Source organism: Sinocyclocheilus anshuiensis, unplaced genomic scaffold, assembly GCF_001515605.1.
Source record: "Sinocyclocheilus anshuiensis isolate Anshui unplaced genomic scaffold, SAMN03320099.WGS_v1.1 scaffold1472, whole genome shotgun sequence".
NCBI classification, from domain to species: Eukaryota; Metazoa; Chordata; class Actinopteri; order Cypriniformes; family Cyprinidae; genus Sinocyclocheilus; species Sinocyclocheilus anshuiensis.
Window position 1 is genome coordinate 251,071 of NW_015542453.1, and position 14,140 is coordinate 265,210.

At 35.6% G+C, this 14,140-nt stretch overlaps 2 protein-coding genes across 2 annotated transcripts in view; both read left to right on the plus strand.

The window, feature by feature from the left end:
• Positions 1-6,512: 6,512 nt before the first annotated feature.
• LOC107693715 (LIM domain transcription factor LMO4-like) lies at positions 6,513-8,302 on the plus strand. The gene is made up of 3 exons (XM_016493183.1): positions 6,513-6,781; positions 7,615-7,711; positions 7,872-8,302. Exons 1-3 carry the CDS (start codon positions 6,513-6,515, stop codon positions 8,034-8,036), a joined length of 531 nt encoding a protein of 176 aa, XP_016348669.1. The 3' UTR covers positions 8,037-8,302.
• Positions 8,303-10,228: 1,926 nt separating this feature from the next.
• pkn2a (protein kinase N2a) overlaps positions 10,229-14,140 on the plus strand; it is a 25,205-nt gene continuing 21,293 nt past the window's right edge. The window contains exons 1-2 of the mRNA XM_016493184.1: positions 10,229-10,604; positions 13,423-13,714. Coding sequence (XP_016348670.1) covers positions 10,584-10,604; positions 13,423-13,714 — 313 coding nt within the window. The 5' untranslated portion in view covers positions 10,229-10,583. The remainder of the gene's footprint in view (positions 10,605-13,422; positions 13,715-14,140) is intronic.

A 14,140-nucleotide genomic window follows, 5' to 3' on the forward strand; every position in this document is an offset into this window, starting at 1 on the left:
GTTTTTACATCTTCAAAGTACAGATGACTACTAAACATTCTTATCAAGCTGACAAAGTCATTTTTTCAATATAGTAAAATGAGGAATACTTTATTTCTTGGACTTTCATAAGGCTATTTATGGGATTTATTGGAAAAACACAGATGTGGATGTACTTCACATGGTTAAAAATGCATCATATATCTTGTCAGAAACAATTCTCCACATTTTTCGGTTTGCCATTTTTAAAACAGAACCTTCTGCTTGGGGTTCAGTCTTGCATTTTTTCAGCAATTGCAGATAATATATTTTTATCTACAAATATATGTAAATACTAGTCATTACAGTTACAGCTGGACCAAAACATTTAAAAATGGGAGGATAAAGAATTGAAGATGAAATGTTTATCTGCATGTGGATCAGTGTACTGTTACTTGTTCTCGGTTTGTTTTAATTTGCTTTTATATATTTTATGACTGAATTATCATGTTTTTTTATGTAGTTTAAACATACTTTGTTTCTCATGGCAACATACCATGTTGAACTTTAAATGTGTTCAATGAAAGAAAGACTCTACATTCAGCGAGATTGTGCCTTTTTTTTCCCTGTAACACAGAGCTGTTATTACAGCCAGTGTAAATATGACTTGATATCTCAGCATATGAATAGGTGAGGACGGAGTTGTTTTACAATGTGAAATGTAGGTACAGTTGCATAGATTGTCATTATTAACATCAATGTGGAAATAGGCAGCCATCATGTGAAATTGTTTGCCTTGTTGATGGTACTACAAGACTGGAACTGATGTCTTTTTGAAAATGGAAATTTGTCTGTACAATTCCAGTGTTTATATGTACAGGATCTTTACTAAACACACATTTGTGCATGAAATGGGTGCTGGATTGCACATTTGCCCTTAAAATATCAGTAGAACAGTAGGTCTTTGTGACAAATTCTCCCTTGCTACGTAAAAAAATGTTTTGACAATGTACAGGTTCTTTTAGATGTTTTTAGAGCATCAAAACCAATCTGTACTGTATATGAAACACTAGAGTAACCTGTGCATATGAAATATATATCGGTTTTAATATTTCTCTTTTCTTTCACAGTGCCACCATGTGAGCCTGTATTTGCTCTGTTCTTTGGTTGTTGTTGTTGTTGTTTTTTTTTCATTTCAAATTAATGAGACTCCAGGAGCTTTGCTCTTTTCTGCTGACATTGCTGAGGTAGATTTGAAAACAGATTTTTGGATATGTCGGCCATAATAAAAAGAGTTGATTTATTTAGATTTTTTTTCCTTCTCTGTTATTCCCTTATCATTATAATTTTGATAAAATATCACAGACTGTTTTATGTCTTCTAAAAGTTTTTTTTTTTTTTTTTTTTTAAAAAAAGGAATTACAGTTACAGCTGGACCAAAACATTTAAAAATGGGAGGATAAAGAATTGAAGATGAAATGTTTATCTGCATGTGGATCAGTGTACTGTTACTTGTTCTCGGTTTGTTTTAATTTGCTTTTATATATTTTATGACTGAATTATCATGTTTTTTTATGTAGTTTAAACATACTTTGTTTCTCATGGCAACATACCATGTTGAACTTTAAATGTGTTCAATGAAAGAAAGACTCTACATTCAGCGAGATTGTGCCTTTTTTTTCCCTGTAACACAGAGCTGTTATTACAGCCAGTGTAAATATGACTTGATATCTCAGCATATGAATAGGTGAGGACGGAGTTGTTTTACAATGTGAAATGTAGGTACAGTTGCATAGATTGTCATTATTAACATCAATGTGGAAATAGGCAGCCATCATGTGAAATTGTTTGCCTTGTTGATGGTACTACAAGACTGGAACTGATGTCTTTTTGAAAATGGAAATTTGTCTGTACAATTCCAGTGTTTATATGTACAGGATCTTTACTAAACACACATTTGTGCATGAAATGGGTGCTGGATTGCACATTTGCCCTTAAAATATCAGTAGAACAGTAGGTCTTTGTGACAAATTCTCCCTTGCTACGTAAAAAAATGTTTTGACAATGTACAGGTTCTTTTAGATGTTTTTAGAGCATCAAAACCAATCTGTACTGTATATGAAACACTAGAGTAACCTGTGCATATGAAATATATATCGGTTTTAATATTTCTCTTTTCTTTCACAGTGCCACCATGTGAGCCTGTATTTGCTCTGTTCTTTGGTTGTTGTTGTTGTTGTTTTTTTTTCATTTCAAATTAATGAGACTCCAGGAGCTTTGCTCTTTTCTGCTGACATTGCTGAGGTAGATTTGAAAACAGATTTTTGGATATGTCGGCCATAATAAAAAGAGTTGATTTATTTAGATTTTTTTTCCTTCTCTGTTATTCCCTTATCATTATAATTTTGATAAAATATCACAGACTGTTTTATGTCTTCTAAAAGTTTTTTTTTTTTTTTTTTTTTAAACAAAGGAGAAACCAAAATATATGGAGGCTTATATTTGATTTAATATTCTTCACCTTCTTTTTTGTTACTAACGACACAAACACAAATTAAACATTAAACAAAAAGATTAGATTTTTTTCATGTTAGGAAAGAAGTCTCTTATGCTCACCAAGGCTGCATTTATTTGATCAAAAATACATTAAAAGCACATTAACATTTAAAATGACTGTTTTCTATTTTAATATATATTAAAATGTAATTTAGTCCTGGGATGGTAAAGCTGAATTTCAGCAGTCATTACTCCAGTCTTCAATGTCACATGATCCTTCGGAAATCATTCAAATATGCTGATTTGCTGCTCAAGAAGCATTTTATTGTCTAATGTTGAAAAAAGATTAATATTTTTAGCACCGCTTTTTAAGGATTCTTTGAAGAATAGAAAGTTCCAAAAGAACAGCATTTATTTAAAAACTGTCTTTACTGCCACTTTTGATCAATTCATTGCATCATTACTGAATAAATGTATTAATTTCTTTAAAAATATAGATTACTGACCCCCATACTTTGACTGATGGTCCATGTATGTCTTTTCATAGAAAAAATAATAATAATTTTTAACCACCACAAACATCTTTTGCTCTAAAATAACTGGGTGTAACCCATTGCTGTAACCTCTCCTCTTCCACAGAAGTGCTCACCACTGACATTATATTAAGGGGAAACACACAAGATGTACTGAAGCTGTGCTGTGCACCGCTGCAATATCCATGTTCTCTCATCTGAGCACATAATAAACAGAGCTTTTGATAAGCTTTCGAGTCTATCTAAATGTAATCAGCAACACAATTAAAGCATTATTGAGTCATTCTTTCAATGGCCTGGCCTAGATAATAGTGTAAATAATTAATTTTCCTATTAACTCATTGTTGTCTCTTCAGCTTGTCTCTCTCAACACACTGGGAACAGATAGCAGGCTGCCTTTCAGAGATATAATTTTTCTAATTAGCACTCAAATGAAGGGCTGTCTGTAGCCTCTGAGGGTCATTGTCGGCGGTTTTTACCTCCCCCCGGTTAGATCATGATGGGTGATTGAGCTGTCACAGCAACAAATAAAGGGCCTTTCAAACAATCCCTTTCTGTGTTTGATCGACAGTCAAGCTTCCCTTCATTTTTAATGAACATCATAATTGTTGGCTATCGTCAGTGGGGAAAGGATACATTAATTAGGGGGAAATTGTTTCGTTAAAATAACCAGCTAAAATAATTCGGTAGATTTGTTTGAAAATGTCCTTCTAATTACCAGAACAGAAATGCACATCATTGTCAAATGTTTCGCAGATTCAATAATAGAGCAATGATGAAAATCTTGTGCTCAAAAGACATGGGCCGGTTCTGGCTCTAAATAATGAGGCCCCTGTCTCACGCTTTCCATCTGATGTTTATCTAACTGTATGTGCTCAGACAGCTCACGCTCTTTTGTTAATGTGACTCCTGTGCTTTACCTGAAACATCACAACATGCCTCTGCTCAGTAAACAATTAAAGTAATGGAGCTGTGGAGCAAATGACTTATTTTCCATTATGCCCCTATCTAACTGTATGTGCTCAGACAGCTCATGCTCTTTTGTTAATGTGACTCCTGTGCTTTACCTGAAACATCACAACATGCCTCTGCTTAGTAAACAATTAAAGTAATGGAGCTGTGGAGCAAATGACTTATTTTCCATTATGCCCCCCTTCCCACACGCATTTCAAACTTTGCACGCCGCCATTAGATCAACGACTGTGACCTTATTACATAAACATAATGATCCAGGAGATGGGGGGTTGCTGGTCTCATTTACAGGAAATCTAGACGGGCAAAACCAACAATAGGGGCTGAAAAAAGTAATAGCTCATGCAGAACATTCATAGTTTCATTTGTGAACCAGTCTGGTTCATTCACATCTACATGTGTCCATATGTCTCTTTTTAATATTGGGTAGGGGTAAACGGGAGTATAACAATAAAAAGTAAAAATGTCACAGTAAAAATTTGTTACTGTAAGTTCCCTTACCTTACCATATAAGGTGAAAACTGTAAATGGTTTAATATTATATTATACATATTTTTACGGTAATATACTGTCAAATTTATGGTTTTTGCAATTAAAAATGAAATCAAATTACTATAAATTTTATGTTAAAAAAAGCAACAGTAAAAGGACATTCCCTGAAGTCTCTGCGTGGTATTATATATGCTTACATTCTAAATACATGTTGTTCTTTTTATATCATGGTGTATATTATGTATATCATGTATATTAGTGTGTTTTGCATTACATTTTTTTTTTTTTTTTTTATGTGTGCTGTGCCTATGTATTTTCTTTGTGTGTATGATCCTGTGCACGTTTATTTACCAGTACTGGCCATGTTTAATAGACAGGCCACTTACAACTCTGATTTACCATGTGACTTTCTATTCGACCTGTTTTATTATGGTTATCAGTACATTTTAAGGTAAAAAGCAGATTTTGGTATATTAACATTATATCATATCATTTAATGTTCAGGCACTAATATGCCATAATACCTGAAACATTGTCACATACTTTTGACAGTGAATTCAGGCAACCAGAAATGACAGAGCTACCGTGTTTTTTGTTTGTTTGTTGTTATTTTAACAGTTTTTTTTAATAGTGGTATAATGTATTTTTTCTCATACAACGACAACACAGACGTGAACTCGGAAACAAGGGAGATCTGGATCCAAATTAGATAAACTAAAGAGAAAAAAATATATAAAAATGTCCAGAAGACTGATCAAAACCAGAAAGCAAACAAGAACCAGAACAGAACACTAACTAAACGCTAGGGAAGACAACCAACACCTAACCTTCAACATAAAAGCCCAAAACCATGACACCAAACAGGGAATATGTGACAAACAGAGTGCAACTGCAGATATTAGCAGCCTCAAAATAAAACTAAACATGGAGTTAGAAGGTTTTAGTTCCTCAAAGTAAACAGCGCACTGTATATCAACACTAAGCCACTCTTACGGCGGCGTCATGTCATCAGAGACTACTTTTCTGCATTGAATAGTGACATAATACACCATAATGAGTGACAGAAGCCGACAAGCACAATCCCCTCTCATCTCCTACATCTCTGTAATCTAGAGTGTGCAGGTTTGAATTAAGATCATTTGACAAGATAAACAGTTTTCGCTGGTTCCCATGACTACCACTTTTCACCCAAACTGCTTTGATTGTATTTAATCTGATGATAATCATGGCTAAATGACAGACAGATGATAAGAAAGGCAAGATCCTTTTCTCACATATGATTTTCTATTACCAAGCAATCAGACTGCTGTCAAGGTTTCTTTTCATAGTGATTTGATTGGCCATGATTCTGTGTGTGTGCTGTAATCAGGTCTTTAATATGGGTGATTAGGCCCCATTGTAAATGACTCCGACTGAGAAACATGAGGCAGTTCTTCTAAACTTCTTCAAGTCACTTTGACAAATCAATTTCTGCCAGCTAATTTTGTGATTTACAATTAAAATTTAAATAGTACATTAAATATAGTGAAATGTCAGTGCAAGTGACGAATGCGCCATTCAGATGTTGATAGCATCAATCATTTAGCATCTGCATCTGCTGGGCTGCTTCAGCACGAGACTAAAATTTAAGTGGCTGTTGATTGGCTGAAGCGAGCCTGACGTCACCTCACGGATGTTTAAAGGGGATAGAAGTCTGCGTAACGAGCGCCATTAACTTGCAGCGTTCAGACCTCATGAGGAGATGCAAGCGAGAGGTCATTTAAATGTAGGTAAACGAAGTTATATTTATGTTTATGACCTCTCCTTTTTGCCTAAAGACAAGAAATGAACGGGTGTCTGCGTCTATCCGAACTGACAGACTGAACGCGATATTGATGAGTCTGTGAAAGCATGAAGTTGTGAAGCAGGTGAGTGAGTTGAACTTGTTTACTTGAACAATATTGTGTATCTGTCAGTGTCATATAGATAGAGGCCCTCTGGTTAATTTATTGTCTACTTATAAACTAATTGAATACAGTTTGTATTTGTTGTCCAGTTAACTGAAACATCTGTTCAGTTTACATGCATTCTATTCCAGGTAGTGAGCCATTTATTATGGTAAACACTGCTTGTAATGCACAACTGCCTCATGTCAGAATGGGGGCCCTGGCATGGAAGTGGTGCATTGGATGTGGATGCAAGATTTCAGACCGCTTCCTCCTGTTTGCTTTGGATGGGTACTGGCACTGCCACTGTCTCAAGTGCTCCTGCTGTCAAGCCCAGCTGGCAGAAATTGGCTCATGGTGTTTCACAAAGCGTGGCTTGATCCTATGCAAAAGTGACTATATAAGGTCAGACTACAGGAACAACACTGTTTTGCTATTGTCATCCTCGATAATTTACCATCATTCACACCCTGAGCTAACAAATATACTAGATAAATGAGAGCAGTTCTTTTATACATCTCATAAGTTTTCTGGGAGTATAGTTAAAAAAAAAAAAAAAAAAGGTGTTAGACTTAAAATGATAGTCCTCCAAAAAAAAAAGAAAAAAGTGTCATCTACTCACCCTCATGTTGTTCCAAGCCTGTATAACTTTCGTTTTTCTGTGGAACACAAAAGAAGATATTTTGAAGAATGTTGGGAACTTAACACTTTCGATTTCAATTGATTTCCATTGTATAGACGAAAAAAAACAATGTTATTGATTGGGAATGGGAGCTGTTTGGTTATCATGATCCTTCAAAATATCATCTTTTGTGTATATCAAAAGTAAGAAATACATACAGGTTTGAAAAAAAAATAAGGGTGAATAAATGATGACAGAATTTTCATTTTTGGGTGAATATACTTTTAAGGGAAACACAAAAGAAGATGTTTTAAATACTGTATGTTTCAATTGTTTTTCAATTAAAGTAATTTGGGCCCAAAACAACAATGGACCCCACTGATTTGCATTGTATGGTTAAAAAAAAGTAATGAGTAAATGACAGAATTTAATTTTTGGTTAAACTATCCTTTTAATAGAGGAAACAAAGTAAGCAAAAATTCAAATAGCTATACTATATGTAGATTTAAAAGCTTAAATGCCTTCCTGTGTTTGTGAGAGATGGAAAAAAAATTGCTAATTAAATTATAATGACTTGCTTATTAAAAGACATTTGTGATTATGATATTCACTACAGATTATTCGGTCACAGCGGAGCCTGCAGGGCTTGCAGTAAGTCCATCCCAGCAAATGAAATGGTTATGCGAGCACAGGGCAATGTTTTCCATGTCAAGGTAATTTACTCTATTAAACTGACCCATTCAAATACAGTCAATTAAAAATGATCTGTAATTTTACTCCTGGTTTATAGGCTGATATTCTGCAGTGTGTTTTGGGGGGACAGGGTACCTTGTAATATGTTTTCCTCAGTCATTTCTTTCTTTACTCTTGTAGTGTTTTGTTTGCTCCATCTGCCATAACCAGCTAGTACCTGGTGACCGTTTTCACTGCACAAATGGAAAACTGTACTGTGAGCGGGACAGACCAACAGCTTCTGCATACAGAAACGACCACTTGAATTCACTCAGGGAGCACAACATATCCGAACAGAAGTCCTGAGCTCATCATTTTTTTGCTGAGCTCTGAGAAAGAGACACTAATAGAGCACCTAGTTTCATATTCAAGACCTCATATAACCCAGTAGTTGCTTTGTCAGCTACAGACCATTTTGTGAATGTCTAATATTGTGGAAATTCAACGTATATGGTAATATCTGGCCGTTTAAATTAGGTTAACCATTGGAGCTGAAAAGCAATATCATCACTGCTTTGAAAAAAAAAATGTTTCTGAAAGTAATTTTCAGATGCAACAGGGGAAAAAACGGGATAGACGCAAAACAAATTAATTAATAAAGAAACGTAAGGTAAAATTGGGCTTACTTCTCTCAGGCACAAATCCAAATGTGTCCATATTCGTGATGTAGCTGAAGCTAAACTATTAGCCTTATTAAGTAAAATAGGCATGTTTAGTCATAAAACATATGTTTAGTCGTAAAGTCATACAGTAAAGGCATAATTCGAAACTGCAAAGTGCAAAGTGTTACCAGTTTGAAAATTCAAGAATAATAGCAAAGTTAATAAGAATTCTTTCTAAATGCAGCACCGTTCTTATTTCGCTCTGCATAACCTGAACGAAAAGGAAAATTTTTTTTTTGCTAAGAACGAACCGAAATGAAAACATTTCGCTTTTAATCTGTGTATTTAACAGCCTGGGAAACCTTCCCAGGGCAGTACCTTGCCTCACCGACTAAAATCAGGGCGCCCACTACGGAGACGGCACCAGAGGTGAGGGGGCACAGTGACCGAGGTGATCAAAACTAAATAATCAAAATTATTTGATAGTCATTAAAAAACACAATGAAATGAATGTGGTCCTGCGCCTATAGATGGAAAATAATTAGTTGTTTCTACAGAATATGTCCCTATAGAATAATAATACAGAATGTTGTTTATGATCCTATAAAATAAATAAAGAAATGAGTTGCACTGCTTCAACATTATAAGATCCCTATAGAAGTGGTAATAAAATATAGAATGTGGTCCTGCTCACAGAATCACAATATGAATTCTGTTACTTCCATATAAATCCCTATAGATTAAGTAATGCTGCTTCTATAGAATAAATTGCAGTAAAAATTATATGCGTTGCTACTCCTACAGAATAAATCACAATAGAGTGCTGTGTTATGTCAAATAAGGCCCCTCTTTGTCCAACACATTTGAAGACCCCCACCCAATTATGTTGTGATTGAACTGTACATTCTTGAATAAAAATGATCGTTATTGAAGAAGACAAATGTGACCCTGGACCACAAAACCAGTCTTAGGTCTTACAGGTATATTCGTGGCAACAGTCAAAAATACATTGTATGGGTCAAAATTATCGATTTTTCTTTTATGCCAAAAATCATTAGGATATTAAGTAAAGATCATGTTCCCTGGAGATATTTTGTTAATTTCCTACCGTAAATATATCAAAACTTAATTTTTGATTAGTAATATGCATTGCTAAGGACTTAATTTAGACAGCTCCCTCAGATTCCAGATTTTCAAATAATTGTATCCTGGCCAAATATTGTCCTGTCCTAGCAAACATACATCAATTGAAAGCTTATTTATTCAGCTTTCAGATGATGTATAAATCTAAATTTTGAAAAATTGACCCTTATGACTGTTTGTGGCATCTTGATTTTTATTTTACATTATTTTATTACAATTTAAATAATTTTAAGTCATCCTGTGACTGAGGCCCCCTAGTGGGCCCTGACCCCGGCCCCAGTTGATAACTACTGTTAGAATACATTAAAGAAAGCTCTATATAACGTTTACTCCTAGAATAGTTTACAACAAAATGAGTTGTCCCAATAAAAAATACATAATGTGTTACTGCCAATAGAATACATCGCGATAGAACTAATTTATCTTCGGCAGAAACTTCTACATAAAAAGTACGTACAGAATGAATCATTACAGTGTTCCACTCCTGTAAAATAAGCCCCAATGCAATAATCGCAGTAGAATAACTTGTGCCGTTTTTAACAGAATAAAGTCCTTATAAATTCAAGTCATCTAATATTATTCGTGGTCCTGCTCCTATAGAATCAGACTGTTATGTTGAAGCCTCTGCCTTGCGTCTCAATTTGCACACTATCCATGCTAAATTCTATGTGATGTTTGTCATTTTCAATACTATTTAGGGCAGATAGGGTGGGGATATATGCACATTGGGACGCAGGGTCTGTGTCTGTGAAGCTGTTATTGATCACGTGATCGAGGGTGGACTGGCCGTGGCTGAACTGGGTGCGGGAACTGAAACTTGCACTTGGGTCGCTCTGCCACCCGCCTCCCCTTGTTCCGATATTAGCAGCACAGCTCTGCCTTCACCCCAAAAGCGCGGATCTCGCTCTGAGCCCGGGTCTAAACCCTTGCGTTTACAACAAACCGACTGCTCAACAATGGGACCTCCTCCGTATCCCGGCCATGCTATGGATCGTACCCCAAATAAAGCGCTTTTCGCTTGAGACGGAAACATAACAGGCTTGTTTTTTTTGGGAGTGACTCACCTCCCCTTCCCCAGAGTTTGATTCAAAAAAAGTTCACAACCAAGATGGCCGCCGATTCCATGCAGGTAGGAAAAGTTTTTTATTTCATACAATATAGATGTAAAGAATCTTAAAGTGTGCACGGCGACTTTTTTTTGCTTTAAAAACATAGTATTCGCCCTAAGCGCATCTCTCTCGCGCACTTTCAAGCCACCACTTTTCTTCCTTTGGGACGAGCTGCTCCCTCCGCCGAGGAGCTCATGACACGGGAAAACGGGGAATGTGGCCCGAAAACGCTTATGACAGGAGTTTAGAGCTTGTATTTTTCCCGTACAGTTATATTAGCGTCTCCACATAAAATTTAATTTAGATTTTATGCGATGTTGTCTAGTGGAAACACGGAGTTGTGATGTATTGGAATTGTACACACTGGCCGTGTCTCAAAACCCAATGAGCTGCCTACCTAGACAGCAAAACTGGTTGAAGAGGTAAACTAAATCAGATTTAAATAAAGCTAATGGACAACAGTTAAGTCCACTGCCTCTATCGTGGTATTACCACAGCATCCCTACTGTGAGATGTAGTATAGTAAAGTTTACTATAGCTACTGGGAAGTTTAGAATTAAGTTATGTTCTATTGGTTTACGCTTGTGTTTTTCAACAAATTATTTTGGGCTTGTCTTTTTGTTCAGTGCTGAACTGCAGTCTTGTTTCTAACATTTTGAAATTAGTTATCAATATAGTGTAGAGTGGTTTGTTTGGTTAAAGTAAACTAACAAACTAAACAATTTATATATAAACTATTCCAATATTTATATATTTTTTTTAATGTTTATCTGCCTTTAAGATGTCTTAAACATCAAAATTATGTTTTTGGTAAATGGATGATGGTCAGTAACTGCAAAGAGCTGTCAGCTATTATAACTTGACTTCAATAAATGCATTATTTTGGAAAGCGACTTCTAGATGTAGCCTTTTACTCTTACTACAATAGTTATTTGAGTCCACCCATTTTCTCTTTTTATGTTATTCACAATGACACCATTTCTGAGCATTTGTGAATTCAGTTGTCTGCAAAACCATGTCCTGTCAGATGTCATTTTGCCAGTGCATTCAAATTACAACCAGGAATCTGTTGTGTTTTTCTCGGTTTTTGTAAACTGGAAATGACACTGTTGTTACTGAAACACGTTTTGTCAGCCTTTTTCCCAGAACTGATAAGTCCAAGAGTTATGGAAAGTGGAAGAGACACTGCTGCATAATTTGCTTTTATGTGGTGAATGAGAAGTCTGGAGACACTGTTGTTAGTTAAAGTGCTCCTCAGGACTGTATGAAGGGAGATTTTAACCCTCATCAGTTTGAGTATTAATGAGCAAAGCACATTATTAATGGAACATTTTTTGTCACGCAGGTTGTGCTGTTTTGATATTGGTTTTGTGTGTTTCACCTGAGTGTAGCGGCACAAGTGAGGAAGAGATGAGGTACAACTGGCTCCTAAAATGTAGGACAGTTGCTTTTCCATGACCTTCAGTTGACCCACGAGTCAGTGCTGTACGTGCAAGCAGACTCCGAGTGTCAAAACATGTATGTCAGTTATTTTTTATTTGTTTTATTTCTTTGTGCAGACAGTGAAATTTCAAAGTCATGGATGAAGGATATAAACAAAAGGGTCACCAAAGCTAAAATTTCAGAACGTTCACTCCAGTTCAGCTTTATATTTTTAATTAAGAATGCACAATATCACTAACATATCAATTATCCACAAACATCAGAGGACAGTATTTCAATTTATATGTATCTGTCATAAAGGTGTAATTCACCATTGGCATGATGGGGTTTTAATAATAAGTTGGCAGTCTGTGCAGTAAAAAGACATTTTTTAAAATCGATTTACGTCATCTGGCGGATTTTTGCTGGCAAATATAAGGGCATAACTTGGTCCTGGTAGAATGGAAAAATAATACACACTGTTAACTTACTTTCAGACATTGCAACAATGCAAAGCTGGTTTGAAATTGGAAAACATACCCTTTAAATGTACATGGTCATTTAGATTACCTCTGCTGTCATCTAATGCTTACTCTTTAAAAACACTGTTAAATGTAAATTGTCAGCAAGTCTCAGAATAACTACATTTTTCATGCTGTGCATTATAATGCTGTAATGCCTCACTTGTAGCAATGAAATTACTGATTTTAGTTGTTAGTGTTTTCTTTTTTGCATTTAGACCAAATAATTTTCAAATTTAACATCAGCCATTTATCAGTTGATCTTATTGTTATCTTCCAGAGTAATATTATCAGTGCATCTCTATTTTTACTATTTGAATGTTGATGTATTTGAATAATATGTCCATTGTGGATTCAGATATATTTTGCTTATTGTCTGTGCATGCTTTGACGAACCTCACCTTCACCCTCCTTTAGACCTGAATGAGCACATTCTGCTGGAAGTTTTGTTTTAAGCTTTATTTATGGCTCCACTTTCCCCTGGAGGAAGATTAGAGGAGCCGTGTCAGTTCTCTTACATGTTGTCAGTGAACTCATGAAGAGCTGGGCTAAGCAGGATTTGGCTCACCCACTCAGACCACTCACTCAGACCAGTTATCCTCCCTGCTGATGTCAGTGATACTGTGCTTCTTTATGTGTATGTGTGCCTCTGTGTGGTTTCGTTCATGCTTATGGGTTAGTGTGCAGGGTGCGCTGGGAGATGTGAATGCAGTATATCATGAATCGTGATACTGGTGACAATTATGCCTTAGGAGGGAATTTCCTTCAGGTGTTTACTAAGATTCTTTTATTTTTTGCATGAAAAAAGACTTAAGGAAGTCTTTGAAATTGTTTTCAAAGACTAAGGTAAGGATATTAACATCAAAATATATTAATATATGTTTATTTTGTATAGGCTCACATGGTTTCGGACCGGCTGGGCCTGGGGCACAACCTTGACCTGTCTGATACCATGGTGCAGCAGAAGCTAGACGAAATCAAGGAGCAGATCAAGAGGGAGATCCGCAAAGAGCTGAAGATCAAAGAGGGGGTGGAGAACCTTAGAAAGGTCACCACAGAAAAAAAGAGACTGGCATATGTTGATAATATGCTCAAGAAGTCCAACAAGAAGTTAGAGGAGCTGCATCAAGAGCTGCAGGAGCTCAACGCTCATATTGTGGTGAAGGATCCAGAGGATCTTCTCTTGGGTATGAGCAAAGCTCTCATAAGTGAACTCTAACCATCTGTAGTCCCATCAATATTTGTACACACGTCCCATTCAAAAGTGTGAGGTCAGGAAGATATGTTTTTAAAGAAAGTAATACTTTTATTCAACAAGGATGCATAAAGTGTTAGTAAAGACATTTGTAATGTTATAAAATATATCTATTTCAAATAAATGCTTTGAAGAGTCCAAAAAAAGGTATCATGGTTTCTACAAAACTAATAAGCAGCACAAACTTTCAACATTGATAATAATAATAAATGAGCAGCAAATTAGAGTGATTTCTGAAGGATTGTGTGACACTGAAGACTGGACTAATCATAGGAATAAATTCAATTTTAAGATATATATAAACAGAAAACTGTTTAAATTGTAATAATATTTCACAATATTGCTGTTTTTACTGTAT

Bases quoted from the DNA above. Each gene is read 5' to 3' on its own strand.
- LOC107693715 (XM_016493183.1), top strand. From the start codon at position 6,513: ATGCATTCTATTCCAGGTAGTGAGCCATTTATTATGGTAAACACTGCT. The intron at 6,782-7,614 runs GTCAGACTACAG...TATTCACTACAG, and splicing joins TGCAAAAGTGACTATATAAG to ATTATTCGGTCACAGCGGAG. The intron at 7,712-7,871 runs GTAATTTACTCT...TTACTCTTGTAG, and splicing joins GCAATGTTTTCCATGTCAAG to TGTTTTGTTTGCTCCATCTG.